Here is a 20,829-nt window from a genome sequence, read left to right as displayed (position 1 = left end):
CGCAGAGATGGCGCCACCAGTCGGTAAGCAGTTCACTTCACTGTCGGTAACGCTGTGCGAGCAGTTTCAGCACTTTTCACAGAGATGGCGCCACGGGGTCTAAAATAGAGTCGGTATCATCTGTCTCGCTCTTTCGTATAGCACCTTTCCCTCTCTTACCTCCAAGGCGGGAAGTATTCAAAGAAATTACAAAAACACTACTCAAGTTTACAGGGAATTACAATAAAATTACTGAAATATTTAAGAAACTTAAGTAAAACTATTGAAATGTGCAGGAAATTACAATAAAACTAGTAAAATGTACAACAGATTACAATAAAATTAATAATATGTACAATTAATTACACTTAATTAGTTTTATTATAATTTACTGTATATTTCCCTAGTTTTATTGTAATTTCTTGAATATTTCAATAGTTTTATTCCAATTTACTGTTTATTTTCTTAATTTTATTATAATCTATTTTATATTTCTCGTTTTAGAGGTAAGAGAGAGAAAGATATATAAGAAAGTTATGAGAAGGAGTGAGACAGATAATAGTACCCCACTCTAGTACCCCTGGCGCCATCTCTGTGGCGAGGGCTGAAACTACTCGTCGAATAGTTTCCGCGTTCGCCACAGAGATGGCGCCACTAGTCGGTAAGCAGTTCTCTTCGCTGTCGATAACGCTGTGCGAGCAGTTTCAGCACTTTTCACAGAGATGGCGCCACGGGTTCTAAAATAGAGTCGTTATCATCTGTCTCACTCTTTCTCATAGCTTTCTTATATATCTTTCTCTCTCTTACTTCTAAAGCGAGAGATATAAAAATGATATATAATATGATAATGTAAAATAGAGATTTAAAAGCTCTTTCCTTATTAAAATTGCTCAAAATCTAGTATTTATTATTTATATTTACATTCGATACTTTACATTTTCATTTGCAACCAACAATCGTTGTATCGAGTTAGATTATAAAAGGTAATGAAAGGAATTAATGTCCTATATCTTTGTCTCGTGTTAATCTAATGTAGAATCAAAATGATTAGACTGTTTAGTTTAATTATTCTTAATATTCATTTGTAGCGTGGATGGAAAAATGTCATCCTACGCCACTGCTGATGGCGCTGCGGAATCTGAGGGCGCCACTGTGATACGCTGGTGGTTTTTGAACTGTTATGTGATTTGCCGTGTTAGCTGGGAATAAGTAGCAAATAATATCGCAGAATTGCAATCTGTTTGCGCGGCTAAACTGATTAGAAGTTAAAAGTAAATGAGTTCCTCGCATATCGCTCGCAAGTAGAATCCTTTCGACTTGAGCGATCACGTTTCTCTCCACTCTGTTATATCGATTGTATTAATTTTTAATGAGTAAGCTTTTTCGCGACAGTTACTTGCTAATTTCAGTAGATTTTCAATTGATTCGTTTAGAGATACATATGCTGGGAGGAAGTTTCCTTCTCTGTTTTTAATAAGAGAAAACGAACTTATTTAACGATTCGTTCGTTTTCAGAACTCGATCATGGAGTACGATAATGCATCTAGAGAAGTAAACGCATAACCTAACGAGACAAAGGAAAGATACAAAGTTCGAATCGAGATTCCCCCGTTCTTAGATCGGACGAGCGATTACGATGGTAAACGATCGAATGGAAAAGGGGTAATTAAAAGGATGCGTGGCGTGAAATGAAACGAGCTTAACTCGTTTATTGGCGAGCGTTAGCGATTTTTAGGAGGGCGGCCAATAGGAGGCGATGTTGTCCACGCCGGGAGAAATAATGCGGTCGTCGGGGGAGCAGCCTGCTGTAATAATTGTGTGGCAATTGACAGTGCAGTAGAAAATATCGTGTGTGTAGGTGCGTGTTATTAATCGGAGAAAAAGGGGAAATTACAGGTTTCATTTGAAATGTCATCGCCTACGCAAGTGGTGAGCAGCAATTTTTCTGATCGCTCTCTCGATTCCCGTCGGTTTCTGCGACGGTTCTTCTTCAATTTCTACACTTTTCTCGTTATTACCATTTTGACACTTCTCCGTACACGTTTCTCGTTCTCCCCCCCTCTCCTTTCTTGGTAGAACAAACTCATCGAGTACGATTCGCATTTTTTATTTGAACGCGTCCAAACGAAATGTACGACCGCGATAAAACAGCATTCCAGCGAACAGCTGTTCCCTTTGTTTTGAACGAATGGCCTGTCCTTTTTTTACGCGGACCACTCATCGACTTTCCCTTTTGTTTACGAACTGTTAACAACTAACGTTGGTAGTATTGCGAATACGCTCGTTACGCGTTTATTTGTTTATTATTCTCTCTCTCGTTCTCCCTCGGATCCAAGGAAAACTGGAAACAATTTATTTATTTCGTTGATTTCAAATCAATACTGCTTTTTGCTACGCCAGTTTCTCTCGCTTTGGAATCGACGGCTCGAATCCTTTGTTCTTTGTACGACGTACAATGTTTAATGAAATTTAACGTTTACGTTATCGATTGTTGGAATCGTGAATTAACTTCAATTTCATTGACGCGAAAATTGAATGCACTTGACTATTCCGATCAACTTGCCCTGATCTTTTAAAGGATTCTTCAATTAATCGTCATCGTACGCGCGTTTATATCGTTTCATCGAAATGTATTTTTATTCGATCGAAAGAGTGAATTCTCGGTCCTTGATGCTTAATCGTTGTCGATACGGTGTTTCATTTAAATCGTTCAACAATCTTATCGATACGATATCGTAGGGATCGATCTCAGTTTGAATTATTTGCAGAGAACACAGACGCGCGTGTACAGAAGCATTCCGTAGACCTGTTTGTTTATCTCTGGTAGATTTTAAGTAGAGGCAAATATTATGAGTGCACAAGGATAAGAGGCAATTGTTGTCAAAGCATTGTGCCTCTGCTCTTTAACGATTCACCGTTCTACTATCTTATCTCTGTCGTACATTCGTTTGTTTGTTCCTCGATTCTCTCTAGCGAACCCTCTTCGTCACCTCCGTAACTTTTGTGTTTTGCCAATAACGAAAAAACCATTTATTTGCATACGCATAAGTAACTGATATGCATTAACACATTCTTGCGCTCTTTTTTTAACGAGACCTTGTTTATCGAGACTTTGTACGATGACAAAGAGGAATCGATCGAAAGTAAGAATGAAACGAGAGAAATTTAGAGCGATCTCGTACAGACGTCTCGATCGAGAGGGTGTTCTAAATCACATCCACAGCCGCCTATTCGATTCCAATTTCATGTTTTCTCTGTTCCAGTTAAAAAGCGTCGGCCCAAAGCTAGTCCCATTCTTTAAAAGCGTGTCCGTATATTTTATATTACTGGCCGAGCAACCATCCTTGCTGACGGCATGTTTCAAGTGTTTGCCAATTATAAGTCTAATTGTCTTTGTTCTCCTACATGGAATTAGTTTGTCGCAGGAGTAAGTGGAAAATAATACTGCATGCGCCCGATTTTCTTTCGTCTCACGCCTTTCTTTTAGTAACGGGTTCTCGATCGATCGAAACCTTCGAAATTTCATCGAATCCCCCGGTGTACACGCGTACGAATCCGAGCTCGAGACCGTTTAACACGCCAGCAAACGCTTCCACGCGCGTATCGCCGATCAAACCGCTGAATAATTAATCCTTCTTTTTTTTTTTTTTCTTTCCACACATTTCCGATCCAGCAACAAAAAAAAAAAAAAAAACGCGGCCACGGGTGTCGACGTCGCGCCTAGAAAACGACACCTCCGAACGAGGCAAACGCTTAGCGGAGCGGAAGAAACGAGTTAATCGAGCCTACGTTACATTTCCGTGGCTACTCGTTTAGGTGCTACCACGGCCATTTACCATACCAGAACCTCGCTTACACGCTTATTTTCAGGTCGCTTTTTTCCCATGATCGGTAAAACGCACATACCAAACTTGCCGCCGATTATTTTCTTTCTCAACAGTAACCATCGCCTCTTTCCTACCGCCCCCCAAACTCCGTATATTTCACAGATCGCGCGAAAATATTTTCGATCGATTTTCTCTAACAGCGATTTTCCGTTGGAACGAAAGAAGAGGATCGATTTGTTGCAAAGGCGGAATATAATGTTCTCTCTACCGGCCTTGTGACGTACGTACCGATGATTGCTCTTGTTTCTATATAAAGTATGAAACGTCGCTGTTACGCTAATTCAACCGCACGACTTGGTTTAGTAGTCAACGACGCTTTGACTAATGTTTCGAAACAAAAAAAAAAAAAAAAAAAACAAAACAAAAAAAAGTAGAACAAAAAATAATAAAAAATAGTCGCTTCGAAAGTTGAACGTTGATCGAAAAATGTTGCGACCGAAAAAGTCACCTGAAAATGTAAGTGTAAGCTATAGAGTACAACACTTCTTCATCGCTTCTTTGATCCTGTTAATCAGAATCTCCGACTATCAGACATGGGTATCGTTTATTCGTAATTTAATCGACGATCAGTTTTTTTCTTTTTTTTTAGCCCTGAACCTATTCAAGAAGCGTATGCGAATAAATTATTGAAATTTACTATCGTTATCCATTTTTGTTTCTGTGAAATGAATAATTTATTCCGAATAAATTATGCCCACCTTTGCCGCCATGACGAATGTGAAAGTGACATAAATAGTAATCTAAATCGCTGTTCAAGTTACGGAATCGAACGTTGGAATCCCTTTCCAGATACACCTTCTCTAGACGAATATTGACAGGATTGATATTCAGTTGCATAGGGGACGCGTTATTGGTTTGGCCCAGTTGCTTCACGCCAGGAATGTGCATGTTCGCTCTGGCTCAAATCATGTACATCAGCGCATTCGGTTTCATACCGCTCAACATAATCCTAGGTACAATTCTATACGCGATTTGTTCGCTAGGTAAGCCTTCGATTAAATAATCCAGCAGAGTGACGATAATTAACTCTAAAATTCGCTTCGTCAACTGAACGTGAGATTATATATCGAGCAACGATTAACTAACCAGCTGATCGTGTTTTGCAGTCATATATACTCTAATGCCTGGACTGAACGGAATTCTAGTCATCGGGGTTCCAGTTTACACGGTGCTGTTAACCACCATGGCCTGGAGGGCGATATCTAGAGTACAATTTTACAAAGTACCGTGACAAACAAATCATAATACCTGTTTACACGCTGTTTTCCAGTCCCTCGACTTTACGGGTCATTTAGCCGCTTCCTGCCCCGTTACGTGGCACAACAAAGTAACCGAGAGCACGCGGATGAATCGAACCGAGTGTTCCATTGCATCGTGCGCGGTAACACGATCCAATGATCCGATTAAAGGGGGAAAAAGGAACGAGTAGGAAGCGGCCTACACCTTGACCGCGTGAAAACTTGTGAAAACAAGTGTTCGCCGCTTAATATCGCCAGGATCGGATGACAACATCCGCAGCGTTTATGTCCACGCGGTTCGATGCGATTTTTCAAAATGATCTACGATTGGAAAACACCGTATTCAATTACGTATAGTTATCGAAACGGTACTATTTTCCTTACGCGTAACGTATCGATTCTTATTAAATGATACTTTTTTTTTGCCAGGAGTTATGGACGTGGACTAAATTATGTAGTTGCATCGGCGGTATATGCTTCCTTGTATCCGATACGCTGTTAGGTTTTCACTATTTCCATACCCCTCTACCGTATTCTCAGGTATACCGATGTCTCGTTATGTTTCTTTCATAAACGTTTCCGATATGATGTTTCATTTTAATCGTGCGAGTCTATTTTCAGGTTTCCATAATGTTAACGTACTACGCTGCTCAACTAGGGATAGCTCTGAGTGCAGTTGGTTCCAAGACTAGCAATAACAACAACGATACCAGTAACGATAAAAATGAGGTAGCTCTAGCGAAGGGTTAATGGAATATCGTCTTCTGTATATAGACTGTAAATATTACTTCGAGCACGTGAATCGCACGATACTGTTCAAAATAATTAGAATGAAACGTAAATACTCCCAAGATCTCTACTCTGAAACTACATAATTTATGTAAAATTAACAGTCTTCGAGATGTAGACGATAATCTACTTATTTTGATCGGTATATTCCACTGGAGACTATATAGATCGATGTAGCGTTCTCTTTGTTTCAAGATAGGTAAATTACACGTCGTTAAATGATTTATTGCCATCGTAAAGCTAAAGTCGTAAACACTGCCACTTTCCTAAGGCAAGAATTTTTACCTAATTATTCGGTATCAAATAACTCATTATAGTGGATATTTATTGTATTTACAACCGTTCGCATTGATCGTTATTCATGTTTTTTCCTTTTGATTGACCGTGGCAAGATATGAAAGAAAAAAACATGTTCCAACGCTGTGAATCAATGAAAATGGTCATACGATAATGTTAGTGGCAATTAACATATATTATTTATGAAACTATTTCATTCACCTCGATTACTATGTGCTCAAAACGTATGATAATTATCATACTTTTACCGTCGTTCATCGGACACAGATAACGGCGAATTAATGGTAACAGATATATATATATCGTTTACGATTAACATCACATAAGCAGTTTGTGTGTAATCTCACGGTACACATTATAGGAACTATAGGAATCAAAAGGCATTTCTTTGCAAGTACAAGCAGTCTCTCGGATTCTGGCACCTCGTATGACGCTAATAGAAAACGCAATCGATTACCGATAGGCGATTACATTCGATGAAGCCATTCTCTATTGGACGACTGCCAGTCCGAGTTTGTGTTAGCGTGCGTTCAAATCGATGAGACTAAGCGTACGGTAGTACGTAAAACTGATAAATATGTATCAGCTCGTAGATAGCCGACTATGATTAGTTAAATGTGTACAGATAGAACAATGTAAATTATGGAAAAGAAAAATGATGGAACTCTTTCATCATATTTAACGATACTTATGGAAAATGAAAAATTGTTTAAACACGACTTAAAACATTGTTCGACGGTTTAAACAATTTTTTACAGGCATTTTTACAATTCAATATTTAGGGGTAAACCTTGAGGACCTTACTTAGAAACTACTGGTAGACTATGTATGTTATTTTACTATCGCATTTACCGATACTACTACCTATAGTCTGTTAGACAATAGTACTGCATTTATCGTATTTATGATAGGCACCAAGTGGAACACTTTAAGTCCGACAACCGAGACATTATTTTTCCAAGAAAAACTATTTTTTCTATCTGACCGAATGAGATGCACGGTTTCCTCTATTTGAACATGCATTTCTCAATTTTAGAAATAGTAATAGTCGACTACAGTTCACATGTAGATCACGATAACATATCACTTAATGTTAATGGTTGAACAACTCGTGTTCGAACTGTAAGAAGGAATTTGGATTCGTTGGTACGTGTAATTGGAGCTGGATAAAAGTGAATTCCACGATAAAAGGGAATAAAAGTATTAAGATTTTCCCAAAATTTCTTCAAAATTAATAATTATACTATGTCATAACGAGAACTTCGTTTCATTCAGCTCTTTCGTTACATATAATTGTAAATGTAACGTTACTATTTATTGTATTTTACTACAAAAGCATGTACAAGTATAAAATAACAATAATCCCTGAAATACATTTAGGATGCATGTATTTCAAACGTATATATATATATTCATAGAAATGTGATATTTTAAATATTCTAGAATACAATTTCTGGATCTTTTGTCTTGAAGTTATTCAACTGCTAGGCGTTATAAAGCTGAAAATTGTTACGAACAGAAATTACATACTTTGTAACTCTATCTTGCGTGACGATTTTGATTTGAACTCGTTTCCTCATCACGTATGTGTAAATTCTAATTGTATTTTTTACCTGATTAAAAATTTGTTGATTCAAATACAATATTTCTCCTATCCCAACGTTACAGCACAGCTTCTGTCTACTAATCCTTACTGTAAAACTAAAGTTTCTGCACCTCCTCGTCGCACAACAATTCCGTTCGATTGTTTGCTTTCTTCAGCGCATTTTATTTTACATTTAAACAGTCTGAAAGGATATTTCTATGTAACTTCTTCTGAATACATATCTTTTCAAACAGGACGCAACGTTACCCACAATAGTATATCGTTCCACATTTGTGTTTGTTTCTGATTAATCGCGATTGTTTCCTGTAAACGTTCCTTCTCCATCGTTAAAATTTTTAATTTCTTTTCCTCGTTCTCGATGGCAGAATTTAATTCTTCTTTTATCTTTTTACCAGGCTCAGAAATCGTTGAATCCTACACGATACCAATCGATTAATAGATGGAGAAAGTTAATTAACCGAAGAGGAAGAGTGAAAAGAAAATTTAACGAACCTCCGTATCTTGTTTTATCCTCTCCTCTGTAACTTTCATTTTACTTATCTGTCTCTGTAATTTTTCCTTTTCTTCGACATACTTTTAAATCGAACAATTAAGTTAATCGAATGAATATGTTTAACGAGACTCGATATTGGTCAATTACCTTCTCTATTTTTGCTTTTCTGCTCTCCAGTTCGGTCTGCAGATCATTAATCGGGATATTCATGTCTGATTCTATTTCTTCCTGCGTCTTTTTTGCTTTTTCCTGTTGCTGCTCGAATTCACGACATTTCTCCCTCATTGCCTGTACCTCTACAGCATTGAAAATTATTGAATACTTATATACTGCCGTTTTTTCGTTGCATACACATTCATACCATTTATTAATGGAACTAATTTTGCTCTAAAGGCTGATATGTCCCGTGACAACTGAAGATTCATCGAGGACGCGTTTTCTTCGGTGAAATTGTCCGAAGTATTTCTCTTTACCGTCTCCAATCTTTCTCTCGCCTGATCACACTGGTTATACTGGACGAAACAAATTAGCATACTTGTGGAAATGAACGGAAATGTACTTTAAAGAGTACCTGATTTTCCAAAATGGCGGCTGTTCGATGCAACACGCTGTTCTCCGCATTAAGCCACGCCAATTCAGATTTACAATGCTTATAAAGCGTTCCTCTGGTCTTCAGACGATTTATATACCGTTTTAACTCTTCTCCTTTAGGAATGACATCTTCAACTGCTAAATTTGAAAGTTTATGCTTTTCCTCTAATTTCTCTTGCAATTCTTGCAACGAACTCTCTGTTTTCTCCAATTTCTCCAGTACGTTCCTTTTAATATTTGCAACCGCAGCCGCTTGTTGACGAAACGGCTCGATTTTATCGATGTTAGTTTTAGAAATCTAAATAAAGTTCACATATACCAGAAATGTAGTTGAACACGATTGATAAGCAAAAGCTGACAGATAGCAAGACCAACGTCTTACCTTAAGTTCGACCAAGCCCTGAATCTCTTTAGCTATCGCGTCCAATTTATTTCTCAAACTGGTTATTTGGTCTGGCCCTAAATAAGAATACTGTTTCACCGCCTGCAAAGCTTTTATGCGATTTTTCTTCGCGTGTATCTCCGCTGGTAACTTTTCATTTGTAACGATGGTTTGAACAGTAATCATTTCAGACAGATGCTGTAACAACGATTGAACTGTAACTTCATTCTCGTCTTTCTTCAAAATTTGTAATTCCCGTTCCAATCTTTGAATGTTCGTCTAAAATATCAGTTCGTTATAAAATCTCTACAGAAATTAATTTAGACCCCGCAATCAATCAAGTTTCATTACTTGTAATCTGGATATTATCTCTTTCTCTTGTTCCTCTTGCAACACAAGATCGCGCTCTTTATCCTTTTCTATTCGAAACGCTCGAGCAGCATCCAGCAAGTGCATCCCCGCTTCCGCCTTTGTTCTCATTTTCTCGATCCGTATAGACACCGCCTGAATTGAATTAACTTAAATTAATCCTCTTCCAGAAGAAATATCAACTAGAATAATCCAACAAATATCTCTTCTTACTTCTTTCTCCTTCTCCATCGTTTTCAAATCCGCAGTAAGCTCTGTGGCGTTCTCGAAATTCTAGATTCGCGGCGGGCGAACAGAAACAGTTCAATCCAACAAAGTACGAATCGACTAACACACCAATGTAATCTTTTTTTACCTTCCTCCCTATTTCCCTTTCCTTGTGGACCATTTTGAATCGATCGATCAAGCTCGTGTATTGCTCGTGCAAAGAGGACACCTCTGGATCGCTCAAATACTCGCCAGGGACCTCCACCTAATCGACGATACCAAAGTCACTCGACGGAAATAATTTCGTGGGGTCAAGCCCGATGAATCTGTACGTATAATGGACGGATACCTTGACCAGGAAGCGGGAGAGATAAGCCCTTTTTCGGACCGTATCTACGTGCGACAGAAGCCAGGTGAAAATTGGATGAATGGTATCGGGATCGCCTCGAATCAGACCCTGCCTATCCGTCGATCGGACCGAAAACAAATAAACTTAATTAGGAACAGAGTATCTCTCAAATGAGATGAAGAAAAAAAATGAAATCTTGCCTAAAGCTTGCAGGATCTGTTTGTGGCTGATAGTTAAGCACACGGAGGGCGGATAGAATGTAAATAGAAGTCTCCTCGGGTGTTTCATTCCTCGTATCGGCGTTACCATCAACATTTTGCTGCTGTATTTTGATCAACACTTCTCTCAACACCTGCAACGCAACTTCCATGAGCAAGATGACACTGAACGATACGATAAACATATGTTTTTGAAGACCAAAACATTTTTAGGATTGAACAGACGCCGAGGAGCATCTTCCCTTACTTGAAGCAATTCCTCCGGGCTTAGAGAATTGAAATAGATTACGTTGTAGTTGCTATCCAGCAATTTGTTCACCTCTGCCACGATGAATTTGGTATTCTCCCTCATGGTACAGAGCGTGTGGAACCTTCTGCGACTTAAACTCGAGGATTTGGCGCAGAAGGATATACGTAGAGGCGAGTGGGGAACCTTTTTGTTGTAGCAAATCGTTGTCGTGACAACCGTGTTCTCTTCCTTCTTCGATAACATGCGCAAAAGTCTCTTGATGTACAATTTGGAATCCGCTGGAGTCATTTCTCCGTTGACCTTTCCCTCAAAATTGGTCGCTAATTAAATCTTGCTTGTGACCCACTATCGGTGACTCCGAAAGGTCATTTAATTTTCAACTCGGTGAAATCGTTCGATGAAGCACCGTGCACACATCGATATCGATTCTATGGTAATTTGCACGCTGGCTGATTTAATTGAAACGATTAATTACGATTCTTACTGAACTGTATCTTCGTGCGCAGGGATAGCATTGCATAGAGATTACAATTACATCAACAAAAATCAAGTTATACTTTTAATCGAACGCTTGAATTGTTTTTAAGCATCCTATTTCGTAAAGTCAGACGGTAAATAAAGCTACAGACGGAGTTCTGTGTGTGATTTAAGAATCATTATAGGCTTTATTAAAAAGAAATCTGTCGAGACACAAGATCATAATTAGCAGATAACTACAGAGATCATTGCCTCGTTTCTCTCTTTCTTTTTTTTTTTCAATATATTCTCAAACATAACGTACTTTTTCATCTTTCATCGTTATAAAATTGCAAGTCTTTCCTTCTTTCATTTTGTTTTAATAAATAATCACGCGCAATTTTGATATGAGAAAACTTGACAATCTCAGTTCACGTATTCAATCCTCGTTCAATAAGACAACGAGATACGTCTTACGGGACTCCACGGTTCGCCAGCGGTGTAAGTGGATTGATCTGAGCATAGTTTCTTTCACAATACTGTATATTGAATCTTAATTTTCCTATTTAACAAACTTCAACACTAAACAATTACGTGTCAGAGTTTTGTCACATTTCCGTTGCGGTTACCGCTAGAATAACTTAACTTTCGTTTGCTTCTGTGCGTTACAACAGGTAAAATGGTCATAATACATCAAAGTTAATCAAGTCGACCAAAAAGGAAAAATAAAAATAAAAAAGAAGGCAATTAAGAATAATCGCTTGGCAATTAACCGGAGCGTGATCGATAAAAGTGTGATTAGTTTCTGTTTCGCTCCTCTACTTATTAAGGGGACAACGTTCCCGTTAAACTCTTACAATATGTTGCATATTATTATAAAAATGGCTCGTGAGTCTTATAAAATGAACCATGCAAGTTATATACTTGTGACGATGTTTAATAATCAGTCTAGAATTTGAACAATATAGCAACGTTGCGATAATCAAATACTGCATGAAAAATCGTTTGAAGAGATAGCACTATATATAAATAGTATAATATATATATGTATAATCTATATTTTTATCATATATATATATAAGTACCATAATATTGGGTATTGGATGTTACATAAAGGACAGAATTTAATGAGCTGAATGTCCATCTTTCCATTTGAACAAAATTAAGAAAAAAAAAATAAGAGAGAGAGAGAGAGAGAGAGAGAGAGAATATAATTCCCTAAGTGTATATTGCCTTAAGAATATTACAGTTGCAAAAAGTTTTCGCGTGCACAAATATAAAAAAATGTAAAATTATGACAATGACTCGATTTTGAATATTATGCAAAACCTTACTTTTAGCACTGTACGAATTTAAACAGCGCCGTCACGTTCAAATTCACGCTTAACGCGATACGTGCCGATAAGTAATTAAGCATCACCGCGTAAGCCTTCAACCTTTGAAATTTTTTTACACAAGTGTCACAGAATTCAAACGAATCAGACTCGATTTTACAATCGTTGCTTCCGTTTGCGCAGCATCACAGAATAAAGGGATAATTTACAATGTTACATAAAAAATTATAACGATTAACAGAGGCAATCAATTCAAGGTTTTGGTTTCAATTCATTATTGACGACCATCGAGCAATTTCTTCCGACACATAGCAGAATTAAAGAAAAAGAAAAAAAAAAAACAGAAGAACGACGAAAAAAATCATACACGAACATGTATGAACGTTAATATTATACTTAGGTGCACTTAGTGTGTTGAATACTAAAAATTTATTAATTTAAAATCGCCAGTATTGAACTCAACCTCGCATTATATATACCTAATATAAAACAAGAACACAACAAACTTTTCTGGCATACACAATACATTTTAACATGTAAGATTGTATGTCAATTGGTTTCTTTCATTTTTCATCCAGTTTCTTCTCATTCGATTAATCATCTCCCTACCCCTTTCCCTATACTTCCTACAGAATTTTCTTTGTCATTGTCTTATTTTCCAAGATAAGTAAAAACAGCAAAAGTCAATAGTACCGATGATTGTTATACACTTTTATACTTTTTTTTCTCGTTTTTTTTTTTAAACTGGGAATGCTTGTGTCATTTTGAAAAACAAATTTCCATTGTACAGAGTATTGTAATTTCTCTTACAGACGGTGACGTGACTTAAGATATTTTCTTCATGTGTGGTGTGTGTATGTGTGTGTCTGTGTGTGTGGTGTGTGTGTAGGGGGGAAGAAAGGATGGTGATTATAGAATAGACTCCAATTTATCCACTCTTGAAGAGAAGGATCGCTACCTGACCCAGGTAAAAATAGATAAAATGTCTTGTTTCGTGTGTCACGTAGCTTCCAAAGTTACGCCCTACGATGCAATGCCACGTTGGATTATATTTTTTGTCGAATTCTTTTTTAATAAAGGCTGCAATATCCTGAAACGACAGAACACGTGAATTAATCCAACGTTAACGGTCCGTTACGAATATTCCGAAACGATCACGTTCCCGCTTGTACATAGTTCCTTGTCACGCATAAAACATTTCCAAACGTACCTTCTCTATATTATACTTTTCGAGAGCTTGAGTTGCACAGTCGACAGCATCCTGCTGCATTTCCTCCGACATATCAGCATTCTTAATTACAGCCTTTCTGTCTGACATTTTTGTCAATCTAAAATGTAGAAGAAAGAAGAAAACCAAATATTTTTCGCAAGCCTCCGACAACAATACGGAATCGTCTAACGTTCAACATGCGTGGCCATAACTACAAGGTTTACATTCACCTGGAAGTAAAACCAAGGCAAGTTGCTCTAGAATTTTTACCGATACATATACATACACCAGAGAACAGACGCGTTAGCAAGCTTGGTTCTCGTAAGCAACTGCCAGTAGTTTTGCTCTCAGGCGAGGATCAATTCTACCCTGGAGAACAACTAAGATCCCGTCTCTCTTTCTGTTCTCGCATCGAGGCGAGCAAAAGGGGACATTTAGAAAACTACAGATTGAAACCTGGAATAACGAGTGCGCGCAATTTTGACAGTGGCATACATGTCATGTGCCGGCATGACGACTCATCGAAACGTGGACAGAGAAACCGTGTACGCGAGTCAGATGTGCGCTTAATTAAGCGCGATGCAAATAGTCGCGTTAAGCTACGGGAGGAAGGCAGCGGAGGCGAAACGCGGGAGGATGATGTTTTGTCGATACGCGGCGAACGGAATAATAATTCGTTTACACGCGATCAGGGGCGGCCAGGCCGTGTTAACGGCGTCCGTTTGAAAATTCACCGCTGCGCCATGGTGAACGGGTGCTGTCGGGTATACAAAAACCGATTTTGACATGTAAAGAGTTTGGTTTCCCGGTCGAAAATCCGGGAACGGATCTATTTATCTTGGTATTAACAGCCGACATACCTTTTTAAATGATACTTTCACCGACAGATCAACACTGGGGAACGATCGTTATATTGTGGTCCAGCGATAATGTGTACTTATGTTTTTTATGTGAACTGATTTACACAAAAAATTTTGCTCGCTCAAGCCGCCAGCGACTTTTCCTCGATCGAGTTCAAGACTGAAGTGCCAGTACTGCGATCCTGCCCACTGATTGGCCAGCGATTAGGGTCTTCTATCACGGTCTTCTATCGGCCCAGAATGCCTTGCTGCTAGCAACCCGCGTAAACATAAATTCGAGTAATCGATATGATGTTTTTCCTCGAAATTCAACCTGCGACGATGCTTTTCTATTTTTCATTGGGCGGACCGTCATTTCGTTGACGCAGACTTTCTTTTTTTTTTCTAGAAGAGATCGATTACATATCCGAGCAGGCTAAAGGATATTTTGAACAATGCGGTTCAGTTTTAAATAGGTTATGCGCACTTTGCGATATTACAGGCTCTCGAGATATACGTATATACTTTCAAATATTGATGGAAAGGTGCATGGCACGGAAAAATTCTATTACGTATACTCCTGTGGTTGGATCGTGGATAATTTGCGAATCAATGTCGATTATGAAAATAAGTGTGTACATTCGTAAAACGAAAGCAATCTTTCCAATCGGTATTTACTTTCGCTGATGTGTAAATGAAGCTTGTAGAAATCTGGAGTGTCTATATTAACTTTTTAAACACGCCTGATATTTTGTGTGTACATAAAAGTAGCATAATTTCGTATGCGTATCACATTTAATCGCATAAAATGGCATTACGCACACTTTTTAGCTTCGAATACCTTTCTTCCTTTTTTTTTCTTTAAATTGAACGATTATATAGTTGCGTTACAAGATGGCGCCATGATGAAATTAATGTATTCACCAACACAATCGTGTTTTCTATACACACCGCATTCGTACACGATTCTTTGCACAAGTGTCATTGTATAATGTATACACAACTGTTCAATCAGCTGATTGCGATAACAGTAACGTAACTAAACTTCATCTATTTTCTAAGATTTTCAATTCCTACTAACGCAACGCTTAATCAACCGCTAGAAAAAATACCATTAAAAATGATTTATTGCAAGTGTAACCAAACTTTTTAGCTATAGATATACAAGTTTATCTATTGCACTTCAAGTTAATTTTGACACCTATAACGTAACGCGTTGATACGGGTATGTCGTCCCAAATTGCGCATGCGCAGTACCCGCCAATGATACTCGAGAAACCCTTAATAAAGGGGCTTTCTCTCTGCGTGTAAACCAGTTCTGCATTCGACAGCGGTTGTTTCGTAGGCAGAGGTTTTTTAAGAAAAAAAATAACTGTCCTTTGGAAGCGACGTAGTTGACAGCATCGAAATTCCGAATTTTGAGGAAGATTAAGAACTTCTTCCAAAATGTCCAGACTCGCTCTGTGCCTTTGCGCTTTCATAGCGCTGGCCAACGCTGATCTTCAGAGGTAAATATAACTGTTATTCTTAAAAAATGCGCGACAATATTATTATTCTATAATCGTTACAATTTTTATGTATCGAGCTAACGATACTTACTCATCGCTTAATATTTTCTATAATATCTTCTCGATTCTGTGCTACTATCTGTGTAAAGTAACGATGATGAGTAATAATGGCTTTCTTATGAAAATTGATTCATACATATATTAAGTGCAAAAATTCAAACAATTTTGGTCGACTGCAAATTACTCTCGTGTGATTCAGATATCAAGTTACACGAGCCGTGCATTAAAATAAACTTTGCAGAGTACAAAAATTGTTATTCTATCTTTTCAAGGATCCCTTTGCATAAGATCGATAGTGTCAGGAAACAGTTTAAAGAGTACGATACAGATCTGTACCAGACACGAATGACTTTTGGAAACAGTCCTCAGCCAGAACCACTTTCCAACTATCTTGATGCTCAATACTACGGTGTTATCAACATTGGAACACCCCCGCAGGAATTCAGAGTAATCTTTGATACTGGCTCCTCTAATCTATGGATTCCGTCTAAAAAGTGCCATTTGACGAACATCGCATGCAGTGAGTAAATTAAAACTTTCATTTCCTGATAATTTAAAACTATTCTATTATATACACAGAAATTATATATAATAAACTAATACCGTAAAATACTCAAAAGTTAAAAAATGTGATACAGGGTCGAAATGTAAGATATTTGTATAAAAAATACAATGCAGATAGTTATCTGCTCTAAGATCTATCTAGCTATCTATCTAGCAGAGATTTTAGATGATCTACAAAAATTTAGATATCATTATAAAATTATCACTATGATGATTTATCAGCACTTGAACTATTCATTATTTCTTCTTAATTAAATGTATCATATAGTTTATCAGCACTTGAAGTGCCTGTTATCTTTTCACTTTAATTAATAACATTGTTTTTATTTTAAGTGTATCTAGATTAATTCAAGTTAAAAAAATTTGCTGCTATGATTACACCAGTAATTATTACTTGTTCAAGATAGCATTTAAATTTGATATAATTGTTATACACGTTTTTTGCAGAGTTGCATCACAAATATGATAGCAACAAATCGTCTACTTATAAGAAAAATGGTACCGACTTTGCTATCCGATATGGCAGTGGAAGTCTCTCTGGCTATCTGTCCACTGATACCGTGGAAGTAAGTATATGCATATGATAAAGTGTGTACATTTTTCTCTTTTTCGACCATCAGCTTGTCTCTGCACAATCCTCCGCCTATTGCCTGCAAATAACAATTCAGGCAATTCCATTACCTATGTAATCCTACCTTCCTTGTTTTTAGTATAATTAAATTTATCTTTGCAATTTTATGATTCTATTTTGCCATAAAGAATCTTCATAAACGATCATTAGTCACTAGTTCGTGGTAAATAAACACTAAGAAAAAATTGATTGCAACTTATCACATCGTGTTAAAAAAGAAAATCAACAGTTGCTATCAATAGACTGCCTCGTACTGGTACAAAGCATACGAGTATCTTGTGCTGGAAGCAAGTGATCTAATAATGAAAATGTATAGATTGCAGGATTGAAAGTCAAGGATCAAACTTTCGCCGAAGCCATGAGCGAACCCGGTTTAGCCTTCGTTGCCGCGAAGTTTGATGGCATTCTAGGAATGGGCTATTCCAGAATTTCCGTCGACGGTGTAACACCTGTTTTCTACAACATGGTAAAACAAGGATTGGTACCCCAACCCGTTTTCAGTTTCTACTTGAACAGGTATAAGGAAATATCTTAGAAAGCCAGTCAATGCATCACAAGAAAGAAGGAGCTAATGAAGCTATATTAACTTTCAGGGATCCTAAATCTGAGCTTGGTGGAGAAATGCTCCTTGGTGGTTCTGACCCAAACCATTATAAAGGTTCATTAGTCTATGTCCCAGTGGACAAAAAGGGATACTGGCAATTTAAAATGGACGGGTAAATAATAATTATTATAAAAATACATCAAAATCTAATTTTTCTCTAATAAAACGTAAATATTAGAATCCAAGTCGCATCAGGCGTGAAGGTTTGCCAGCACGGTTGTGAGGCTATTGCCGACACAGGTACCTCCCTAATCGCTGGGCCAGTCAAAGAAGTTCAGGAAATTAACAAAGCGATCGGAGCTACTGAAATCATAAATGGAGAAGCAATGGTTGACTGTGATTCCATTCCTCGCCTACCCACAATTAACTTCGTAATCGGTGGCCATTCTTTCCCTCTAAGAGGAGAAGACTACGTCTTGAAAGTAAGATGGGAAAGAATTTCCCTTAATTTTAATTACCAAGAATTACGAGTTAAAGAAAACAGAATATCTTCAACTTTTAATATCGGTACTATAAAATAACGCTCTTGCACGTTTTGTTACCTGAAGGTCACACAGTTTGGAAAGACAATGTGCATCAGCGGATTCATGGGAATGGATGTCCCTCCACCAAATGGTCCGCTATGGATCTTAGGAGATGTGTTCATCGGTCGCTATTATACGGAATTCGATTTGGGAAATAACCGTGTTGGCTTTGCTGAGGCTAAATAGATATGCTAATTGAATTTATAAATAATATCTATATTCTTTGATGTAATTGTTTCTAGAATAACGTTTTGTTTCGTATGTCTTTTGCCATTTCTTTAGTAACATTTTTTCTGCCTCTTGTACGTATATAGCTTTGCAGATAAAAGTAAGCATGATAGATAAATCATTTAAGGAACGCATAAAAATGTAAAACTTGTAAAATATAATTTCCATAATGAGATATGCGATACATTACGAAAACTAGAATAAAAATACGTTTTTCCATTTTATATTCTGTTCAACTTATTTTCTACTTCCTAATATAAAAACTATTTTTTCCTTTTTATCGCGTGAAGCGCATAGTGAAGTGTCATTGAATTTGTCCAAGACCACTGTCTCGTCAGAGGATTAAAAATCGTTCCATGGACTAATTTGGTTGTACAACCATCTGCGAAAGAAAATCACACATACTCGATTAATAAAAATTAAGTACACAATTAATTATTACTATTGAAAGACATGTTTTACATTTTTCTAACAAAGACTGCATATCCACTGGTTGGGTGAATCTTCTCCATTCATGTGTGCCCCTTGGTATAAGGTTTAATAGATATTCAGCTACAAGAATGCCTCCAATCCACGAAACAAATGTTTTATTGAATGTTGTAATAAATATTGAGCCACCAGGTTTTAAAGTCTCTATGCAATGCTATGAGAAACAAAAATGTTGTTACATGGCTTCTTTTCCTATATAATTTTATTATTTAAGCTTTTTCTCTGTCAAAGAGAAGTCATATCTTTTTTATAGTAAAATACCATACCTTCAAAAATATTTCTTTATTATTTACATGCTCTATAACTTCTGAGGCTACCACCGCATCGAATTTTTCTTTATTATTTTCAACAAATTCCTCGATAGCACCTTGAGTGTAGTTCAGTCTTTCTGTTATAGAAGCATCTAATGTGGCATGTTCTTTTGCAACTGTTATTAAACTATCGGAAGCATCAAGTCCAGTCACATTTCCTCCTAACCTAGCTAGAGATTCAGAAAGTAGCCCTCCGCCACAACCAACGTCTAAAATATGAAGTCCTTCCAGTGGTAAGTAAGGAATTTTTTGTGATAACCCTGCATTAGCTAAACCGTCTGATATAAATTTTACTCTGATCGTATTGAAACTGTACAATATATTATCCTTTGCACCACCCCACCACCAATCATCACGCTTACTGGAAAGGATTTTTATCTGTGAATTATCAACCGTTGACTTTCCGTTTTGCTGATTCATTTTTTCGGTTAATCTAGAATCACGGATACAAAATACTTTATTTAGAATAGACGCAAACGTGATAAATATATTCTTAGGTTATTTACCGGCTTCGGATAATTGCGGTACCAGAGATGGATCTGCATGATACTCTGATGAATCTCATAATTTATGTGAACGAAATTACTGGATACGAATTGATATATTTCTCTGAAAACAAACGAAATGTCATACGAAGCGTTCCAATATTCAACAAATATCGTCTGCTTGTTTGTATACTCTATGATTGGTCACTGTTACACCACTTCAGGAATTACATTTTAAACGTTGTCCATCGAATTCAAGACGAATTATCCTAGAATTTCAGAAAACTCTATTAAACCCTATTAAACTATATTAACGTAACACTTACTTACGTACTTTATCTGTATTTTCCAATTAATTTAACATTTACATGAATACCTTCAATGAAGTGAATAACTTCTGTTACTGATTTTTCGCGCCTGCAATACGTGTATAAATACACAGAATTCTTCAAAAAACGATGGGGTCATTCGACCCCGCATCATTCGAATGCGGGGTCATTCGAAAACGCGGGGTCATTCGATCCCGCAAAACCGGTATTCCTAAGCACGTAGAACGAAGTTTAATGAATTGTTAGATTAAACTGTTGAACTGTAATTTTATAATTTCTATTTAAAACGAGCATGTGTATTACCACGTAGTTATTGTGCAATAGAATATTTGTTGGTGGTAAACTAAACAGAGCAAAATTAATAAAGCAATTATTAATACGAAAGTTCTTAATTTTGGGTTGTATACTTTTGGAACATCAATAAATTGAATAGTTATGCCACAGTATTTATTTTAGAAATATGATGTAAAAAGAAGGCGTAAATATATCGATCGAATATCTTTTGTACGGAAAACGTTGCTGAACAAATGCAGCTCACGTCTGGACATTATTATTCATAAAGTCGTTCTTAATATCAATATTACAAAATACAGATGTAAATG

At 37.0% G+C, this 20,829-nt stretch overlaps 5 protein-coding genes across 7 annotated transcripts; 2 read left to right on the top strand and 3 right to left on the bottom strand.

The window, feature by feature from the left end:
• The first annotated feature begins 1,770 nt into the window (after positions 1–1,770).
• Positions 1,771–6,481, top strand: LOC143427100 (lysoplasmalogenase TMEM86A). Of its 3 annotated transcripts, none has more exons than XM_076901000.1 (6): positions 1,771–1,908; positions 4,007–4,086; positions 4,656–4,849; positions 4,973–5,088; positions 5,534–5,644; positions 5,726–6,481. In XM_076901000.1, the coding sequence occupies exons 1-6, from the start codon at positions 1,888–1,890 to the stop codon at positions 5,852–5,854; spliced, it is 651 nt and encodes a 216-aa protein (XP_076757115.1). In that variant the 5' UTR covers positions 1,771–1,887; the 3' UTR covers positions 5,855–6,481. The 3 variants fall into 3 exon arrangements, with proteins under 3 accessions (XP_076757115.1, XP_076757114.1, XP_076757113.1); XM_076900999.1 differs by lacking the exon at positions 4,007–4,086 and adding an exon at positions 3,243–3,406 and having other exon boundaries at positions 4,656–4,819; XM_076900998.1 differs by lacking the exon at positions 4,007–4,086 and adding an exon at positions 3,243–3,406.
• A 998-nt stretch (positions 6,482–7,479) lies between these two features.
• Positions 7,480–10,776, bottom strand: LOC143427128 (intraflagellar transport protein 81 homolog). Its single transcript, XM_076901039.1, has 13 exons — positions 10,653–10,776; positions 10,388–10,539; positions 10,188–10,299; positions 9,987–10,103; positions 9,845–9,904; positions 9,614–9,766; positions 9,263–9,541; positions 8,861–9,178; positions 8,651–8,801; positions 8,437–8,585; positions 8,289–8,369; positions 8,047–8,210; positions 7,480–7,977 (listed from the first exon to the last, which is right to left on the bottom strand). Exons 1-13 carry the CDS (start codon positions 10,755–10,757, stop codon positions 7,881–7,883), a joined length of 1,938 nt encoding a protein of 645 aa, XP_076757154.1. The 5' UTR covers positions 10,758–10,776; the 3' UTR covers positions 7,480–7,880.
• A 1,544-nt stretch (positions 10,777–12,320) lies between these two features.
• On the bottom strand, positions 12,321–14,694 carry LOC143427480 (dynein light chain 2, cytoplasmic). The gene is made up of 3 exons (XM_076901651.1): positions 14,516–14,694; positions 13,656–13,773; positions 12,321–13,535 (listed from the first exon to the last, which is right to left on the bottom strand). The coding sequence occupies exons 2-3, from the start codon at positions 13,761–13,763 to the stop codon at positions 13,374–13,376; spliced, it is 270 nt and encodes an 89-aa protein (XP_076757766.1). The 5' UTR covers positions 13,764–13,773; positions 14,516–14,694; the 3' UTR covers positions 12,321–13,373.
• A 1,147-nt stretch (positions 14,695–15,841) lies between these two features.
• On the top strand, positions 15,842–18,837 carry Cathd (cathepsin D). The gene is made up of 7 exons (XM_076901650.1): positions 15,842–16,002; positions 16,335–16,582; positions 17,074–17,192; positions 17,574–17,773; positions 17,851–17,973; positions 18,040–18,283; positions 18,410–18,837. The coding sequence occupies exons 1-7, from the start codon at positions 15,941–15,943 to the stop codon at positions 18,569–18,571; spliced, it is 1,158 nt and encodes a 385-aa protein (XP_076757765.1). The 5' UTR covers positions 15,842–15,940; the 3' UTR covers positions 18,572–18,837.
• Positions 18,838–18,974: 137 nt separating this feature from the next.
• On the bottom strand, positions 18,975–19,978 carry Coq3 (ubiquinone biosynthesis protein COQ3, mitochondrial). Its single transcript, XM_076901167.1, has 4 exons — positions 19,920–19,978; positions 19,369–19,846; positions 19,056–19,256; positions 18,975–18,995 (listed from the first exon to the last, which is right to left on the bottom strand). The coding sequence occupies exons 1-4, from the start codon at positions 19,976–19,978 to the stop codon at positions 18,975–18,977; spliced, it is 759 nt and encodes a 252-aa protein (XP_076757282.1).
• Between the last annotated feature and the right edge of the window lie 851 nt (positions 19,979–20,829).

The sequence above is a fragment of the Xylocopa sonorina genome, chromosome 9, assembly GCF_050948175.1.
Source record: "Xylocopa sonorina isolate GNS202 chromosome 9, iyXylSono1_principal, whole genome shotgun sequence".
NCBI classification, from domain to species: domain Eukaryota; kingdom Metazoa; phylum Arthropoda; class Insecta; order Hymenoptera; family Apidae; genus Xylocopa; species Xylocopa sonorina.
Note: the sequence above shows the minus strand (reverse complement) of the source record. Positions and strands in the feature narration are given on the sequence as shown.

What these genes read in the sequence shown, in the direction of transcription:
- Cathd (XM_076901650.1), top strand. Translation starts at nt 15,941, where the DNA reads ATGTCCAGACTCGCTCTGTGCCTTTGCGCTTTCATAGCGCTGGCCAAC. An exon ending in TGTCCACTGATACCGTGGAA is followed by an intron (nt 17,193 to 17,573) that starts GTAAGTATATGC and finishes GAAAATGTATAG; the next exon opens with ATTGCAGGATTGAAAGTCAA. An exon ending in TGGCAATTTAAAATGGACGG is followed by an intron (nt 17,974 to 18,039) that starts GTAAATAATAAT and finishes CGTAAATATTAG; the next exon opens with AATCCAAGTCGCATCAGGCG.
- LOC143427100 (XM_076900998.1), top strand. Translation starts at nt 1,888, where the DNA reads ATGTCATCGCCTACGCAAGTG. An exon ending in TGTCATCGCCTACGCAAGTG is followed by an intron (nt 1,909 to 3,242) that starts GTGAGCAGCAAT and finishes TCTCTGTTCCAG; the next exon opens with TTAAAAAGCGTCGGCCCAAA. An exon ending in ATACGCGATTTGTTCGCTAG is followed by an intron (nt 4,850 to 4,972) that starts GTAAGCCTTCGA and finishes CGTGTTTTGCAG; the next exon opens with TCATATATACTCTAATGCCT.
- LOC143427128 (XM_076901039.1), bottom strand. Translation starts at nt 10,757, where the DNA reads ATGAGGGAGAATACCAAATTCATCGTGGCAGAGGTGAACAAATTGCTG. An exon ending in AAAGGGAAATAGGGAGGAAG is followed by an intron (nt 9,905 to 9,986) that starts GTAAAAAAAGAT and finishes CCGCGAATCTAG; the next exon opens with AATTTCGAGAACGCCACAGA. An exon ending in ATTAGTTCCATTAATAAATG is followed by an intron (nt 8,586 to 8,650) that starts GTATGAATGTGT and finishes TCAATGCTGTAG; the next exon opens with AGGTACAGGCAATGAGGGAG.
- LOC143427480 (XM_076901651.1), bottom strand. Translation starts at nt 13,763, where the DNA reads ATGTCAGACAGAAAGGCTGTAATTAAGAATGCTGATATGTCGGAGGAA. An exon ending in AAAAGTATAATATAGAGAAG is followed by an intron (nt 13,536 to 13,655) that starts GTACGTTTGGAA and finishes CTGTCGTTTCAG; the next exon opens with GATATTGCAGCCTTTATTAA.
- Coq3 (XM_076901167.1), bottom strand. Translation starts at nt 19,978, where the DNA reads ATGAGATTCATCAGAGTATCATGCAGATCCATCTCTGGTACCGCAATT. An exon ending in ACCGCAATTATCCGAAGCCG is followed by an intron (nt 19,847 to 19,919) that starts GTAAATAACCTA and finishes CCGTGATTCTAG; the next exon opens with ATTAACCGAAAAAATGAATC. An exon ending in ATAAAGAAATATTTTTGAAG is followed by an intron (nt 19,257 to 19,368) that starts GTATGGTATTTT and finishes TGTTTCTCATAG; the next exon opens with CATTGCATAGAGACTTTAAA.